Genomic DNA, 18,764 nt, shown 5'->3' with positions numbered 1-18,764 from the left:
GTTAATAAATAAATAAAAGATAAAAGATAAATGAGATAAGTAGCGGTGAGATTGTTAAAAGAGAGAAAACAAGTATTTTAGAAATGATAAAAAATAAGTTATAAAAATAATCTAATTAGGATACATATAAAAAGTATATAATTTTTACTCCACTTTATTACATGGCAACTTATGAAACTTTTCACATAAGTGAATTGTCTCTTTAACTACCATATATTGAGTTAAAGGAAGTTTCCTTTAACAATGTTCGGAGAATTTTTTTTTACATAGTTTAAATTTATTTTTATTAAAGAAAAACAAAAATAAAATAGAAGAAATAGTATTTTATGGAATTGGCCAATAGCAAAACGACGACGGTTCGCACAAATGCTACTTCAACTCCAACAACCCACCCTCTTCTTTACCAAGTTCCCCAAACCCCAAATCTGCTCCTTCACCACCATGGCCACCATGCCAAACTCAAGCGGCGAAGCTGACTCAACCACAAATCCCAATTCCCAAAACGACCTTCAAAACCTACAGAATTACCCAGTGCCACTCTCTCCTCGACCTCCTCTTATCTCCAAGGACATAGAGCTCAGCAGAGCAATGTCTGCCAAGTCCAACTCCTTCTTTGCGTTGCCAAGACCTGATGTGATATACCAGGACCAGTGGTTCGTTGTTGTGAACAAGCCTCAGGGTTGGTACTGTGAACGAGTCTTCGAATCGGTGCCTATGGCTCTGTGTGAGTGTGACTCGGCCGAGTCAGGTACGTCTTTTTAACTCAGTGAAGCTGTTTTTGAATTGTTCTCGGTTTTTTGTTTTGTGGGTATTCGGTGGAATGTGAGGACTCGGACGGCTGAGTTTGACTCGGTCACTGGGTCCGAGTTTGACTCGGTCTGAGTCAGGAGACTCGATGAAGGTCTCCATTGGCTTGTTCTCGGTTTTTTATTTTGTGGGTATTTGGTGAAATTTGAGAACTCGGACGGCTGGTTTTATATGAATTATGTTTAGCTCATATAAAGCTACAATGGAGAAGCTGAAATGCTTATATAAAAATGATAACTTTGCTGAGGACGTATAGGAAAAGAAAAGAAGATAATATATATTTTTGGATGCAATGCTGTTGATTAGCCTATAGAACTATTGAGTTCATTTGTGTTTTCTTTTAAACTAGAGCAAGATAGAGCATGAATTCAATATTTGTGAATGGTTTTATAATCCGTATGGTGGTTTCCTTGGCGAGCACTTGGAGGGAAGAGGTTGGGAAATGTTGAACTTAGATGAAGTTTGTTGGATTGAATGAAACAATATATTCTAGATAACTAAGAGTGAAGAATTACTAGGGTGATGAACTGCTAGAGTATATTCATGTAAAACTAAATGATTGCTTGATGGAGTTTTATAAAATGTGCATCCAAGTAAATTGAATTTGGTTTTCAAGGTATTGTACTCCACAAGAAGCTAACTGATTGCTGGACTTGAGTTGTAGTTTTGTTCATTCATCTTTGTCTGTTTGATAAAACGGCTGTTGTCAAATCAGCATCTTATTAAATACAAGTTGATAATAGGAAATATTGTGGTGCTTGATAGAGTTAAGTTGACTGTTATAGTGTTGCTGTAATTCCTGGACTGCAATTTGAAATTGCTTCTCAATAAAATGAGCTTCCATCACGTATACCGGCTTGTTCATTAGTGAATAAACTTGAAATGCATCTTATATGAGGTGCTTATGAATATAGATATTTCAAGTTATTCAGCAACAACTTATGTGAATTCTAACAGCATCCGATTCCCTTAACTAGATCCTGTAAGCTGCAAGCCATACAATTGATTGGATTTGTGAATGCTAAATATGTACTCTATAATGAACAGGAACTATTAGTGGTGCTTTCTGACATATTAAGCTTCTAGAGATAGTTGTGTAAAGTTTATTTGATTGCTAAATGGAGTTTTATAAAATGTGCATCCTCATAAATTCAATTTGTTTTTCAAAGGAATTGTATTCCACAAGAAGTTTACTGATTGCTAGATTTGAGTTGGAATTTTGTTCATACATCTTTGTCTGTTTAATATGAGGTCGTTATCAAATCAGTGCCATATAGCACTACAAGCTGACAATAAAAATTATTTCGGTGCTTGATAGAGTTAGTTGACTAAGAGTTTCTTAAATTGCCAGGATGTGCTTTGAATTTGCTTCTTAATATTGCTTCCTTTACATATACAGGGCTTGATGGTTAGTGAATAAATTTGAAATGCATCTTACACTAGATTATTATGAATATAGATATTTCAAGTCACTTTGCAACAAAGTATGTGAAATCTAACACCATCTGATGTCCATAACTAGATTCCGTAAGCAGCAAACCATACATTTGATTGGATTTGTGAATGCTAAATATGTGCTCTTAAATGAACAGGAACTATTAATGGTGCTTTCTGACAGATTAAGTCATAGCTCTTTCTTGAATATGGAACTGAGTTAAAACTGTTTCAATGTAGGGAGCCCTCCAGAGCTTCATCTAGCTAATAGACTTGATCGCGACACCAGTGGTGTTATGCTAATAACAAAGTCCCACAAAGTAGCCTCTAAGATGGTTAAGGAATTCACTGATCACAAGGTTACCAAAACATACATTGCCCTCTGCGTTGGTCCAGCTCCAAAATGGGAAAAAATAACCATTAAATCAGGTCATGGACGGTCAAAATTTGGGGCTTATCGTGTGTATGCTGCATCAGATGTGGGCCGGGTACTACCAGGTGGGTCAATGGTCAAAGACATGGAAACATCATTTGAAGTATTATCAATAAATGGACAAGGGTCCTTCAAAGAGAGATCTGAATTTAGGAAAGATGAAGAAAATACTGTAGTAGTTGAAGAGAAAGCTTTAATAGACAGTGATGTGAAGAAGGATGAGGTAGTGGTAAGAGCTTATCCTCGGAATGGAAGAACACATCAAATCCGCTTGCATTGCCAGTATCTTGGAATTCCTATTATAGGGGATGTGAAATATGAGGGTGTCAAAGATTGGAAAGGGAGAAGTTATGATGGGCATGAACTTCATGCAGAGAGCTTGTCTTTTGAGCACCCTGTTACTGGTCTTCCAGTAACATTTTGTGCACCTCTGCCTTCATGGGCCAGCCAGGCATTGCAACAATAATATCAAAAGGGCCTACTTTGCTTCCTGTTGGATGTATCGGGCTGAGGAAGATTCTCTTGGCATTATTAGACTTTTCGCTTTTGTGAGGTGCAAACTGGAATTTTGTGCGTGGACATGATGATGCTATAGATTTCTGGTGGGCATCAGTATAGCCAATTCATATTTCATGGGGCTGGTATCTCACCCTTTCAATTGCCAGGTGCTCTATACAAAGGTCTGTTGCTAAAAGCAAAACATGAGGGTTCCAAGTAAAAGAACAGTTTTCCTTTAAATTGGATTGAAGAAATGTCCTCCAACCAATTACATGGCATTTAGATGATTAAACACATGTACTTTAATCACATGACATGTTAAGCCATATTTAATCAAGTAACTTGACTATTAAATTGATCACGTGTGGATGATCAGTTGAATGCCATATAGTGAGTTGGAGGGAAAATTCTGTTCCAAGAAAAATCCCTTTTTGATGGAATCATTGTGTTTTCCTCACCATCACTATGCCTTTCTCAGCTGTCACAAAAAAAATGCTGAACATCTTCATCTAGGCATCAATTGTCCTAAAATGGCTTTATAGCGGTTGTGACAAGTGTTTTAGGACTCCATATGCATGAAGAGTACAAGATGAAGTTATCATCATGCAAGATGAAATTATCAACATGACAAACTCACTATTCTCACATGAAAATTAGTCTATAGGAAACCATTGGATCAATTTCCTGTAGAAATGTTATTTCTTTTTTCTGATTTTTGGTGGCATGAGCTCTCAGTTACCAAGTAGCTAGGAAATGCTGAGTTTAAATATGTACTTTTCCCAGTTTTGTCACATTATTTATTTATGTAATTGCTAACCTTATTTCCTTGTTAAATGACTGCCTAGTTGGACAATTGTATGAGGCAGCTTGATGTCATATGATTGCTTTATTGGTCAGATGAATTGTTGAAATTGCATAATCTGAGACAAAGGTTTCTTCATTCTATTATTTGGAAAGTGGAAGGCCACTGATCTATCTATAAAAGTAGCCAGGGATAAAAGCAATATTGTCCTGCACCACTAACTGTAACATATTCCTTGGAATTAACCACATATCAAATTTGATCATTGGTGCCTTGTTTGTGGTTAATTCAATGGTGGATGTTACTTGTTGCAGCCCCATGCATACTTTTAAAGATGAGGACCTGATTTCTAATTAAGTAGGGTAATGAGATAAACAGAAAGTCATTTAGATGAGATTGCTATATTTCTATTACAGAAGAAAGTAAGCAACCAGGTTCATCCAATATGTCAATGTTTTGTATTGAGTTACTATGTCTTTCCCCGCATATTTGTTAACTTACATCAGAGGTTCTTTAAGTTGTAAGCATAGTCCTCGGCCGCACATATGTATTAGTAGTACTAAAAATTTGAAGATTTGTTTTTTTGTTAAGTGAAAAATGAAATAGTAAGTGACTTACAAGTGTGAGTCCCTAACCCATCTACCAAGATTACCCTAAGTATGTGACATAACTGTCAATGATGGAGCTCCCAAAGCATTACCAAAGTGGACTGAGACTGGATGGACCAAAGTAAATCAAAATGAACTAGACCCCAATAGACCGAGTGGATCAAAATAGATTAAAGTGAACTAAAATGTTACGCTAATGTGGTTCAATAGAAACATAGCAACAATAAATGTTATACTTCAACTTTTGGGTGTTATATAGATTCTATGAGGAAAAAAATGTCGGTAATTTAACACTCAATTTGTTTTGATGGAAACGTTTTTTGGAAAACTAACTTGTTTTCTTGTGTTTGATTGTTATCCTGAAAATGGGTCTGAAAACATATTCTATTATTATGTGATTTGTACAGAAAATCATTAATATTTCTTTTAATTCCAAATAATCATATAAACAAAAACTTCTATTCATGGATACAAACTCCAAATAGAATTTTTTTTTTTTGACCATCTAAGAGCCTCAAATTGGAAAATAGATCTCACATTGAAATCTATTCAAAAAATTAAGTGGGAAAACAACTGATTTAAGAAAAAATAATAATTTACAAAAATAATTTTTTTTTTTTTTTTTTTTAATATCAATGCCAATCAACGTTTAGACTCAGAAGAGTGAGAGAAGCGAAGATAGAGACATTAATATTGGGAGAGATACTTGTTGTGTGGAGTTTATTCGAGATGGTTTGGCAAGTTTGTTGAGTATGTAACATTTCAGAAAATGTCCACCACTCTCTATTCTCTAAGGGCACGTTTATGAATTTCTTAAAAAAAAACAATGGAGAATGTAATGTTTCAAAAGTGGTAAGCATTTTCCATTTCTATTGGATTTATTTTCCATTAAACATAGAAAACCATCACACCAATTTACCAAAGATTAGAAAATACGAAAAACATTGTCCACCACCTAAGCAAGTGGAGTCTAGTTCAGCATGTGAAATTTTCAGAAGGTGTCTTGACGTGTAAATGAGAAAGAAGCTGTGGCAAGCTCATCTAGTGTGTGTATATATATATATATATATATATATATGTATGTATATATATTCTTTGAGAAAAAGATAAGAAAGGGGACGAGAACATTAATGTGGTTTGTTGAGTCAGATTTAAAATGCTGTAAACATGGTGGTTTTTAATATTCATTGAACATTTTATGTATCAAATACATAATCTTTAATGTTAGTTTGGGAATAGTTTATTTAGGTTTTTGTAGAAATTTTTTTGCTGAAAGTGTGTTAAAGTATACTTGTACTTTGAAAAAATTTAAAAGAGTGAGAAAATGCGGAAAAAATTAAGATTTTAAAAAGCTATACATAAAAACTAAAAACTAATGCCAAACTTACCATAGAGCTAGTGCACTATAACCCATAGGTACTCTTACCATAATCCTTGCAAAAACTTGATCTAAGACTATTTAAAATTGTGTATTGAAAAAAGGTATGGTCTTTGCATTATTAGATGCATGGAACTAGCTGGGCTTCATTTTAGACATATACTAATACTTGCAATATTTAATAGAGATTCCTTTTTCACTTCTTTGACTAATGTAGAAGTTAATAAAATCCTTTAATCGTGTCAAATCTTTTTTTTTTGAGAACAATCGTGTCAAATCTTCATTGCTACGAAAAGAAGAGTTAGCAAACAAAATCATGTTGACCATTATTATTATTATTTTTTTCTGGGAGGTGAGAGATTGGTAAGAATTATGGTTATTATCAATATTTTGAGAATAGGAAGATTGTAAATTAATCTTTCTTCAGCGCAAATCCATTTCATGTGAACTCAAGCTTGAATACCCATCATTAAATGATAAATGACACTTCCATGTCAAACCAAATTATGGTCTTCATTTATCAAGAGTTTCGTGACTTGGTGACATTGTCTGATTCTTCTATTAAGAAAACTAGTGTGTAATTTTGTGTATATGTACAAATACAATTAAAAACAATCACAATTATATAGTCCAAATTATATATGGTATTAGCTTACACTGTTTTTAAACCATATATTTTTAAAATATGTAATGGTTTCTCATTATATATATATGATTTAGAATTTAATTGGTTTTACATTCTTTGGTTTTTGCATCCAATAATTCACTTGCCACAAAAATTAAAAATTTAGATGGACACGTGGCAGAATATTAGAATCCAATTAAAATCTAATTTAGAATCTAATTGGATTTGGACTCTTCAGTTTTTACGCATAATAATTCACTTGGCACAAAATTAAAAATTAAATGGGACATGTGACACAAAATTGAGAATTCAATTAAAATCTCATTGGATTTTTTCTAAGTTTTGGCTATATAAATATACTAGTGTATAATCTATACATATGTACGGTACAATTAAAAACAACACAATTACACATGTATAGATTCAAATTATATTTTATTTAAGTCATAGATATATACATGAGTTTTACTCTTTCTTTCTTCTTTATTTTTTTTTTAAATTTTATTTTTGGATATGCACATGAGTTTACTCTTTTTATTGGATTTTTTATGGTTTATTTATATTAGACTCTTTGTCTTTTACACAACATTAATTCACCTAAATTAAAAATATATACAGATAGGACATGTGGCACAATATTAGACAGCAATTAAAATTCAATATACAATTTTATTGGATTTTCTCTCAGTTTTACCTATTAATATACACTTAAAAATATACAATAAGATGCATAATATAATTCCTATATATATAATTTAAATATTATTGATAGTCATTGTAGGGGCACGATTTCTAGACGGCCCAATAATGATGTTGGGCTCGTACATGAAAGATCCCTCGCAATACGATTTATAGAGAGTGGGTTTAAAAGGCTATCGTTTTGGTCACGGGGCGTTGGTCCAGGCCGGATCTTAGGGGAACTCAGGTAAGAAAGGGCTTCAGTATGGATATCCAAGCCCTACAACTTCATAACCTGAAGGATTGGACTCCTCGGATCCTGTCCGAGGAGCACTAATGCCTTTCCCCGGTTACCCGGCAGTGGGGTTTTTTGTGGTGGTGTACATATATTATCCGGGCATTCTCATCCCTGGAGTTTTTCCTCCCAGGCGAGATGGGATCCCCCCCCCCCCTCCTCTTCTCCAGATTACTTACTTTCTCTTTTATACTAGCCTACGTTTGCTATCCTTCGTCCATGTGTAGGGTCAACTTTTACGAGACTGATATTTGTCCCGTCAGTCTAATCCCAGAATTGTTGGGGATGGTTGATAAAGCCGAAGAATCCGGCTCTGCTGGATGTAGAGTCTTATCTGGGAAGGGTAATGAGGGCAGCTGTCCCAAGATATTTTAGATCTCCTTTCCAGTCTGGTCCTATACTGTTTTTGCCCCTCTTCTTCGGTGGAATTTTGGGTCTGCTGAGGACTGAACTGTCCTCAGCAACATCTCCGGGCCGTTTGGGCTTTATGTTATTGAGCTTGGGCCGTAGCTTTCTTTGGCTTGGGCCTTTGGACTTCCCACGAGCAAATGGACATGACCCATAAATTATTGGGCCCCACAATAGCCCCTCAAAACCCTGCTGTCCGACTTCCTGGTTGGAGAGGGGGGTTTTGGTAATACCGAGCCTTTATTATGGCCCATTTAATTCAGCCCTTGACTGACGCTGGCGACTCTTCACCTGCCCAGGGAATGTACCGGTCTACAAGATATTCCTCTTAAATTGCGCATGATGCGTTTATGCCGTTTGGTTATACGAAGCGCGTCTTTAATGTCCTCCCTTTACGAGACTTCCCAGATTCAACGGTTTTTGATGACGTGGGGGGACGAAACGGGCATATTCATGTTTGCAGATTTCCTAGGAGATCTGAACACATTAAGTACTCTCCTCTTCGTCCCCTATATAAAGGGAAGAAATAAGAGTTGTTCCCCCCACAAATGAATCCCTTTAATCCCACCAAAATTTGAAATCCTTAGATTCTTTCCGGAGTTTACTTTTACTCTCCGGCTATACCTTAGCCTGAAATACACTTACCGTAGTAATAAGCAATGAAAAAACCATTCCCCTCCCAGAAACACTATGTTCTAGCGAAGCTCGAAATGGCTTGGTCAGGGCAAGGATGGCAGAGACTCAAGATTTGTCTCGCCTTCCTTTTAGCCAAAATTCGAAGCAGGGACTCGTCACGTCACACTTTCGGCGTGACTGAGCCGAGGAAGCACATCATCAGTACCACCCGCTCTCTCACGAGCATATCTAACATGGCGCCAGCGTGTTAGGAGTCAGGACTGGGGCAGGGACTAAGTGCCCCTGCTTCTTCCTCTCTTCGTTCACTGGCGCCCCCCTTCGCCTCTCTTTCTTCTTCTTTCCACCACCAGATCCATCCTGGTGCTTTTCCTTCTCCCTCTTTTGCTCCTTTCTCTTTCTTTTCATCTCTTCTCTCTTCTTCTCCTCCTTCTTTTACTCATGTCCTCCATCTTCCTCATTCATCTCCTCCATCTTCCTCATTCATCTCCTCCATCCTCTTCTTCCTTGTCCTTCATCTTCTTCTTCCTTCTCCTTCAACTTTTTCTAAAGAAGGTTCTTCTCTCAATACGAGCAACACTGAGGCAGAGATTGGAGACTTTGAAGACGAATTCACAAGACATCTGACTGTGAATAACGATACTTATCTGTATTACTAATGTTATATGTATAGGCTTGTTTAAGCCCCTCTTTGTACGTTGTAATAATTTTTCATATTAATAAAAATTGTCGTTATTTTACTTTGCATGTTCTGTCTCTATGTTTTTATAAATTTGCAAGCGTTGCTCGGCACAATAACATAGCATTTGAATCAATGACAACTAAGGCCAAAATACTTGCTAATAAAAAGATGCCACCCTAACTTTAATAGAATTATTTGACATAGCAATGCCGACCAGTGAGGGACGACACTTACCTCAAAATTATCCGAGATGAGGACTGAGTGTTCGATACAATGTAAGACGTAACTATCAGAGGACATGTCGCCCGCAAAATGAACAGTTTCCTTAGGCTACTGAATAGGGGGTCATTTTGCCATCTTAACACACTGGCCTTAACATTTTACAGTATTTGAGCCGAGGACTTTCCCATCCGAGTAGTTGGCGTTCCAATAGGCTTGAGTCCGAGAACCATGCAGGGCTTGGGTTCTGTCCAAAACTTATGCTTTTTCTTTTGTGTACTTGGTTTCCCCATAAGCTTGAGTCCGAGGACCATGCAAGGTCTTGGTTCTGTCCAAAACTTATGTTTTTTCTTTTGTGTACTTGGTTTCCCCATAGGCTTGAGTCCGAGGACCATGCAAGGCCTTGGTTCTGTCCAAAACTTATGCTTTTTCTTTTGTGTTTCCCCATAGGCTTGAGTCCGAGGACCATGCAAGGCCTTGGTTCTGTCCAAAACTTATGCTTTTTCTTTTGTGTGCTTGGTTTCCCCATAGGCTTGAGTCCGAGGACCATGCAAGGCCTTGGTTCTGTCCAAAACTTATGCTTTTTCTTTTGTGTACTTGGTTTCCCCATAGGCTTGAGTCCGAGGACCATGCAAGGCCTTGGTTCTGTCCAAAACTTATGCTTTTTCTTTTGTGTACTTGGTTTCCCCATAGGCTTGAGTCCGAGGACCATGCAAGGCCTTAGTTCTGTCCAAAACTTATGCTTTTTCTTTTGTGTGCTTGGTTTTCCCATAGGCTTGAGTCCGAGGACCATGCAAGGCCTTGGTTCTGTCCAAAACTTATGTTTTTTTTTTTGTGTACTTGGTTTCCCCATAGGCTTGAGTCCGAGGACCATGCAAGGCCTTGGTTCTGTCCAAAACTTTTGCTTTTTCTTTTGTGTACTTGGTTTCCCCATAGGCTTGAGTCCGAGGACCATGCAAGGCCTTGGTTCTGTCCAAAACTTATGCTTTTTCTTTTGTGTTTCCCCATAGGCTTGAGTCCGAGGACCATGCAAGGCCTTGGTTCTGTCCAAAACTTATGCTTTTTCTTTTGTGTGCTTGGTTTCCCCATAGGCTTGAGTCCGAGGACCATGCAAGGCCTTGGTTCTGTCCAAAACTTATGCTTTTTCTTTTGTGTACTTGGTTTCCCCATAGGCTTGAGTCCGAGGACCATGCAAGGCCTTGGTTCTGTCCAAAACTTATGCTTTTTCTTTTGTGTACTTGGTTTTCCCATAGGCTTGAGTCCGAGGATCATGCAAGGCCTTGGTTCTGTCCAAAACTTATGCTTTTTCTTTTGTGTGCTTGGTTTCCCCATAGGCTTGAGTCCGAGGACCATGCAAGGCCTTGGTTCTGTCCAAAACTTAAACTTATGTTTTTTCTTTTGTGTACTTGGTTTCCCCACAGGCTTGAGTCCGAGGACCATGCAAGGCCTTGGTTCTGTCCAAAACTTTTGCTTTTTCTTTTGTGTGCTTGGTTTCCCCATAGGCTTGAGTCCGAGGACCATGCAAGGCCTTGGTTCTGTCCAAAACTTATGTTTTTTCTTTTGTGTACTTGGTTTCCCCATAGGCTTGAGTCCGAGGACCATGCAAGGCCTTGGTTCTGTCCAAAACTTTTGCTTTTTCTTTTGTGTACTTGGTTTCCCCATAGGCTTGAGTCCGAGGATCATGCAAGGTCTTGGTTCTGTCCAAAACTTTTTGAGTTCAGTTTCTCCCTTTTCCTAGGTATTTCACGAGGCGCCGAGCAGGACGTTATCCTCGGCAATGGTTATTCCTCGGCGTGGGCCATAATCCCGGGGCCCTCATGCAGAACGGGCCTGGGCCGCGAATTCACTAGGCCCACAAGTTAAGAGGTATTTCTGTTGTCTTTGGCCACACGGTACTCCTTTGCGTCCCAGTGTTCGAGGTGCGCCTTTACGAGGCTCCTTTAATCTTGTGGTTGCAGTTGGCGTCGGAAATTGAGCCAGAGCCATTTTGTCTGTAGCGTCCCTTGGGATGCTGCGTGAATTAAATGCCACCACCTTATTCTCTTAAATAAATGGGAGAGACAGTTGCTTTACCTACACATAACTCCTTCAGCTTCCTCCCAAATCACAGCTCCTATATTCAGTGCTGTCCTCCCTTAGCATAACATGTTTGAGGCGAGGGTTGGGAAGAAGGAACTCTCTCCGCCACAGAAGCGCCGTGTCCTCCTGAGACTCAAAATAGTGAGGTATGGGCACAGGAAGCATAAGTTCAAGAGAATACTCCATTTCGACCGAGGGGAAAGGGTGTCTCTCCCTCTTTTAGTCAAAATCCGAAGCAGGTTCTGTTCATGCCAGAATTTTGGTGTGTCAGAAGAAAGATTCTCCGCCATCAGCGCCTCTGCCTTGTCGCAGGCAAATATTTGGAGAAAGCTCCTCAACTTCCAGCTCCCTGCACCTTTCCTTCAGCGGTGTCAGGCTCAAGTTGGGTTCTCTTGCTGCCTGAGTTATGGGCATGTAAAAGCACTGAGGAAGAACGAGGTCTTGAAGTAGTAGCCAACCTCTCTTCTGTGCCACCTCCTCGGCTTTGTTTTATTCTCTTGTATCTTTTTTTTTGATTATGTGGTTAGCTTCAGAAGCCAACCTCTCGTCTGTACTGCTCCTCGGCTTTATCTTTTTTTTTTTTTGTATCTTCTTACTCAATTATGTAGTGAGCTCTGACATAAGCTGATTCCAGCTTTTCATTGTACGCTGTACTACTTCTTTGTTTTAGTAAAAATAGAAATTTATTTACATGTTTTAAGTACTGATCTTTTGGCAACACTACTTTGTGAATGGGTGTGCTCCATGTGTGTGTTTCTTCAAGGATATATAGAGCAGGATACCTTGAAACATAATCTAACTAATTCTAATTTACCAATACTACCAGGTATTATGACGATAATTCATAGTAAATCAAACTTAGGAAACTAACCGGGGTAACAGTTGAATATTCTGTGATAAGCGCGTGAATACCGTCCGAGACTGATAATCTCTAAATAATCAATCCGAGCAGTTGACTGGGAAGTAGGGAACTCCGATTGTGCTTTTGTGTACTTGGTTTCCCCATAGGCTTGAGTCCGAGGACCATGCAAGGCCTTGGTTCTGTCCAAAACTTATGTTTTTTCTTTTGTGTACTTGGTTTCCCCATAGGCTTGAGTCCGAGGACCATGCAAGGCCTTGGTTCTGTCCAAAACTTTTTTGAGTATTTATTTGCTTTTTTCGCAGGTCAGCCCCTTGACCATGACGGGGAGAGCTGACTTGAGGTCGGAAGCCCCTAGAGCTGCCCGTGCCGTTGGCACTACAGGATGTAAGCCCTGGCACAAGTTTATATCAGAGCGACAACTGCAGGTCACCGGAGATGAGGAAAAACTCGCGAATCTCTGCTTGCTAGAGAGTTGACTCATGCGCCACCTGTGCCAACGCGCAAGCCTTTCCCACAGACGGCGCCAATTGTAGGGGCACGATTTCTAGACGGCCCAATAATGATGTTGGGCTCGTACATGAAAGATCCCTCACAATACGATTTATAGAGAGTGGGTTTAAAAGGCTATCGTTTTGGTCACGGGGCGTTGGTCCAGGCCAGATCTTAGGGGAACTCAGGTAAGAAAGGGCTTCAGTATGGATATCCAAGCCCTACAACTTCATAACCTGAAGGATTGGACTCCTCGGATCCTGTCCGAGGAGCACTAATGCCTTTCCCCGGTTACCCGGCGGTGGGGTTTTTTGTGGTGGTGTACATATATTATCCGGGCATTCTCATCCCTGGAGTTTTTCCTCCCAGGCGAGATGGGATCCCCCCCCCCCTCCTCTTCTCCAGATTACTTACTTTCTCTTTTATACTAGCCTACGTTTGCTATCCTTCGTCCACGTGTAGGGTCAACTTTTACGAGACTGATATTTGTCCCGTCAGTCTAATCCCAGAATTGTTGGGGATGGTTGATAAAGCCGAAGAATCCGGCTCTGCTGGATGTAGAGTCTTATCTGGGAAGGGTAATAAGGGCAGCTGTCCCGAGATATTTTAGATCTCCTTTCCAGTCTGGTCCTAGACCGTTTTTGCCCCTCTTCTTCGGTGGAATTTTGGGTCTGCCGAGGACTGAACTGTCCTCGGCAACATCTCCGGACCGTTTGGGCTTTATGTTATTGAGCTTGGGCCGTAGCTTTCTTCGGCTTGGGCCTTTGGACTTCCCACGAGCAAATGGACCTGACCCATAAATTATTGGGCCCCACAGTCATTTTTATATTTTGTTAACTTTTTAAAAAATTTCGTAAGGATATTATTAGGTATAAAATGTAAATTATCCATGTTTATTTATTTATTTATTATTGTGAAGCACTTTTTATTATTATTTTTTTTACGATTCATTTATTCTAGACTCTTTGGTTTTTGTACTTAATAACTTATTTGAATGAATATTTATGATGTAGTACCACATTTGATTCTAAAATTAAGAAATAAAACTCTTTAAGAATAAATAATTTAGAACACATGGTGCAAAATTGAAATTCTAATTTTGAACTCTAATTTGAGTTTCTCTCACCCTCACCTATTATTATATATATAAACTAGCTTGTAACCCCATGCATATACATGAATACACCTAAAGATATACAATAAGATGCATAATATAATTCCTATATATATAATTTAAATACTATTGATAGTAATTTTTATATTTTGTTAACTCTTTAAAAAAAATTGTAAGGATATTATTACGTATAAAATGTAAATTGTTCATTTTTTTTTTTTTTTTAATTGTGGGGGCCAACTATCTAGAAGGTAATATTAAAGCTGTATGAATTGGGCCTGTGGCTCAATCCGAGGATGGTTTAATAAGGTTATAATGGGAATGGTATAAAAAGAAGAAGTAAAGATTGTATGTGATAGTCCAAAATACATCCAAGGAGAAAATTCATCTCGGAAACGGAGATCCGAGGTCAATAAGAATGTCTTATCATCCCAGGCATCTTTCAAGGTTGCATCACAACTAAGAGTCGAGCATTGGATAAGGGATGAGCAAAAGGTGGCAACAAATATCTTCAAAAGCTGCTACCTTCGCATTAAATACTTTTCAACCAACTCTCTGGCCGCATTAATGTGGAGGTGATACCTGAACAGTGATCAAGCAACCTTACAGTTACTAGTTGATGGTTCTGGGAGGTGTTGGATGGGATAAGAAAGAGTTCCTAGAATCCAGTCTACATGTGTATGGTAGGGATGATATCAAGATTGTAATATATAGCATGGGAAGGTGACCTAAAAAAGGAGGATCACGAGAAAAAAAAAAAAAAAAGAAATCTTTGTAATAACATTGTGAACTCTTGGGACTTTATTCATCAACAAAATATTATAACATAAGCTCCTCAGGCAGTGCCGAGAACAGATTTTCTCATTTTACTTATGTTCAACAACCTTAATTCACCAACTTTTATTGTCTTTCTTCTGGAGTAGATATAGTTCTTTCATCCATACTCTACAAATTCATTGTTTGGGCTTATTGGGCTGAAACTCAATCTTATACTAGGTCCAATCCAAATTCAGTCCCTATATAAATTATTGTGAAACACTTTTTTTTTTTAATGATTGATTTATTTTAGACTATTTGGTTTTTGTACTTAATAACTCATTTGGATGAATATTTATTATGTGGTCTCACATTTAATTCTAAAATTAAAAAATCAAACTCTTTAAGAATAAGTAATTTAAGACACATGGCGTAAAATTGAAACTCTAATTTGGAATTCTAATTTGAGTTTCTCTCAATTTCACCTATTATTATTACTAGTTTGTAACTCCATGTGTAGGGTCTTGATTTACAGTCTAAGCTCAATACGTATGGGATATTGGCCTAATAAGCTCAATATAATAAATTTGTAGAGAGTGGGTCGAAGAACTAGGCCCTAATGAATTGAACAATGGATAGTTTTGATTCGAATGACAGTCAAACACAAATAAGAGATTTTGATCTGAATATCCTTTCAGTCTGAGGAGATCCCTCTTGTATAAATTAACCACAGATGGATACAAAGATAATTTAGATTGCTACAGTGTTTTATCTCTATTTTTTCGATCCCTTCTCCATGAAGGGTTTTTCACATTATATATCCTCCTTTGGACCATCTTCATCCTACATTTGTTGATCATCTGAACCTTTACTTGAGTACCTGTCCCATCAGACACTCTCTCTGGGTTTCTGTGAGTTGTGGTAGCTAATGTAATACTGTTCAAAGGTCTTCTCCATATAAATATGACCAGAAAAGTAGCTGCAGTGCATTTAATGCGGTGATGACAGCTTTCCCTTAGATATTTTTAGGTTTCCTTCCTTCTCTTATGTTCATGAGGCATATCCCTATCATTGGAGTTTCTTGGAGGATCACTCTAATTGTTGGAGTACGTACCTTGAACTATATTCATCATATCCGAGGAGGAGTTCCTCCTCGGACCACCTTTCATTCGTTCCCTATATATGAGACTTTAACTAGGAACATCTAACAACTATTTGTTCCTCCTCAGACTTATCAATGTCCTTGGACAAAGCTCAAGGCCCAACACATGGTTTTGGGCCTTTTATCCCTACACCATGCATGTGCATTGATATACTTAAAGATATACAATAAGATGTATAATATAATTCTTATATATACTGTGCACGCTGGAAGTGAGATTGTTGGGCCTGACCTCACTTGGGCTCACAACTTACTTGTAAGGTGGGTTTAGGATTTCCTACTTTGGTCGTTCTCGACACAAAGACTCAACGTAGATACTCCTCTCTCTTTTTGAATCACTGTTTCTCTCTACTCTCAATTTTTTGTTAACCTTTCAACAACCTTTTCCCTTTCCATCTTCTCATATTTATAGCTTTGGATTAGTGGACCATGATTACAACTATAGTTAGTGCAATTGGGGGTCCAATATCATCAATTGTAAGTGGGTGGTTAGGTGGGTGTGGGATGTGGCGAATGTGGCCTTGGAACTTGGTTCCAACTCAAGTAGGAATGCTCGGTAGTGATGTTTCCTAGGAACTGCTAAGCATTCTCTGGTGTGTTCGGGCGTTAGTCTTTCTTTATTATTTGGGAACGTTTTGCCGAGCAATTGTCGGGTGATGAAACTTGGGCTTGTAGTTTGTGAGGGTTGAGTAGAAAAAGGTTAGAGATGTGGGCCGTGCTGCTGGGCCTGAATCCAAGGCCCAATTGGATCTGGGTACCTCGGTGCCGTACATATATACAATTTAAATACTATTGATAATCATTTATATTTAAAATTATTTGGAAGCATTTTTTTTTTTTTTTTTACAATTCATTTATTCTAGACTCTTTGGTTTTTGTACTTAATAACTCACTTGGATGAATATTTATTATGTGGTCTCACATTTGATTCTAAAATTAAGAAATAAATTTAAAAATAAATAATTTAAGACACATGGCGTAAAATTTGAACTCTAATTTGGAATTCTAATTTGAGTTTCTCTAAATTTCATCTATTATTGTATATATATAGATATAGACTAGTGTTTTAATCCCGTGCACATGCATGAATACATTTAAAAACAATCACAATTACCTACATATACATACATACATACATACATATATATATATATATATATATAAAATTTAGAATCTAATTAGATCTAGACTCTCTTTTTTTTTTTTTTTTGGCACCCTATAATTCACATGTCACAAAAATTAAAAAATTAGATGGGATACATGGCGTAAAATTGAACTTCAATTTAGAATCTAATTGAATTTAGACTCTTTGATTTTAATTTGTACCTAATAATTCACTTGACACACAAATTTAAAAATTAGATAAGACACGTGACGCAAAATTAAACTCCAATTTAGAATTTAATTGGAGATATATATATATATATATATATATATATATTGAATTGGAATTTCACTCTCTCTCAATGTGTTGTAAAACAAAAAGGAATTACATTTTTTTTTTAACAAAAATTTGAGTTTGGTTGTATACATTTTGAAAAATTAATGCATTTGAACCTTTTCTATATTCAGTCCACATTTTGTCAAAAATCTAAACAAAATGAGAAAGGGAAAGGGAGAGGAGAAAGGAGGGATTTCAAATTCTGGAGATAAATACTCCTAAACAGAAGACAGTATACATTAAAAATGGTACAATATATCGTTGTTTTTTCAGGGTCATTTTCAAGGAAAAAGAAAACACATTTACATTAAATACGAAGTTGCGAGTTATGACATATCAAAGTAATGGACTTTTGACCTAATTTTTATTTATTTATTTATTTTTTTGGGGGTGGGAGGAGGAAGATAGTTGCCCTTATAGCTACACCTGCCAAATAGATACCATGCAAAACATTATTATTATTATTATTAAATGATGGTACACCAATAGTGACCTAGACAACATTCAAAAATTTTGATGTTTATAATCTTCTATATAGGAGGCAATTTTATAAATTTTTATTTTAAAATACCTATATGCCTATTAGCATAAAATATTAAAATGATCATTGTTCATTAATTTTCCCATAAAATAAACCTCATTTCCTAAAGATAAATACCATTAAATTTTTTTTTTTTTTCTGAAATTACATTATGTGCTCGTTTGCTCTTAGTTATCTCTTATCTATATTACGTTTGGAAAAAAAAATGTAAAGAATTTCATTTTAATTCAGCAAAAAAAGAATTGTTTGTTTTTTTTAATGAAATACGAGTCTAATTCATTATTGTGGAATTATCTAATTGGTACATTCAGAAGTGCCTGCAAATGGGGCATGATTGCTGTGTCAAGCTAATCTATTACACATTAATTACTTTGACAGTTTTTGTTTTTTGGAAAGTTTGAAAGAAAGATATATATAAATATATTTTTTTTAAAAGGCAATGACTTTAATGTGGTTAGTTGAGTTGGATAACTTAGAATAAACTGCGATAAACGTGGTGGGTTTTTTGGATTTGCATTTCCTTGACTATGAAGAAGCTACAATAATAATCTTTACGCGTGTGAAATATTCATTGCTAAAATTAAAAAAGAAAGAGAAATAAAAAAGAAAAGTAAACAAAATCATGTGGACATATTAATTTAATGGTAGGTGGGGTTGGTGGGAGGGATTTCTTGATTGACCTTTCTTTAGTGCAATTTGATTTCATATTTGCTAAATAAATTTGTATGTGAATTGAAAACATATAATGACATATCATTTAGTCTAATGATACCTAAACTTGATGAACTTCTCAAAGTTTCATATAGTTTGGAATTCAACA

The 18,764-nt window shown here is 36.9% G+C and overlaps 1 protein-coding gene across 1 annotated transcript; it reads left to right on the top strand.

Annotated features, from left to right (window-relative positions):
* The first annotated feature begins 343 nt into the window (after positions 1 to 343).
* On the top strand, positions 344 to 4,068 carry LOC126716726 (RNA pseudouridine synthase 1). The gene is made up of 2 exons (XM_050417674.1): positions 344 to 748; positions 2,482 to 4,068. Exons 1-2 carry the CDS (start codon positions 367 to 369, stop codon positions 3,138 to 3,140), a joined length of 1,041 nt encoding a protein of 346 aa, XP_050273631.1. The 5' UTR covers positions 344 to 366; the 3' UTR covers positions 3,141 to 4,068.
* The last annotated feature ends 14,696 nt before the right edge of the window (positions 4,069 to 18,764 follow it).

Source organism: Quercus robur, chromosome 3 (genome assembly GCF_932294415.1).
Source record: "Quercus robur chromosome 3, dhQueRobu3.1, whole genome shotgun sequence".
Classification (NCBI taxonomy): Eukaryota; Viridiplantae; Streptophyta; class Magnoliopsida; order Fagales; family Fagaceae; genus Quercus; species Quercus robur.
This window is presented reverse-complemented; position numbering and strand designations above follow the sequence as displayed.

Coding starts and splice junctions, on each gene's coding strand:
- LOC126716726 (XM_050417674.1), top strand. CDS start 367: ATGCTACTTCAACTCCAACAACCCACCCTCTTCTTTACCAAGTTCCCC. Junction 749..2,481: donor GTGTGACTCGGCCGAGTCAG/GTACGTCTTTTT, acceptor GTTTCAATGTAG/GGAGCCCTCCAGAGCTTCAT.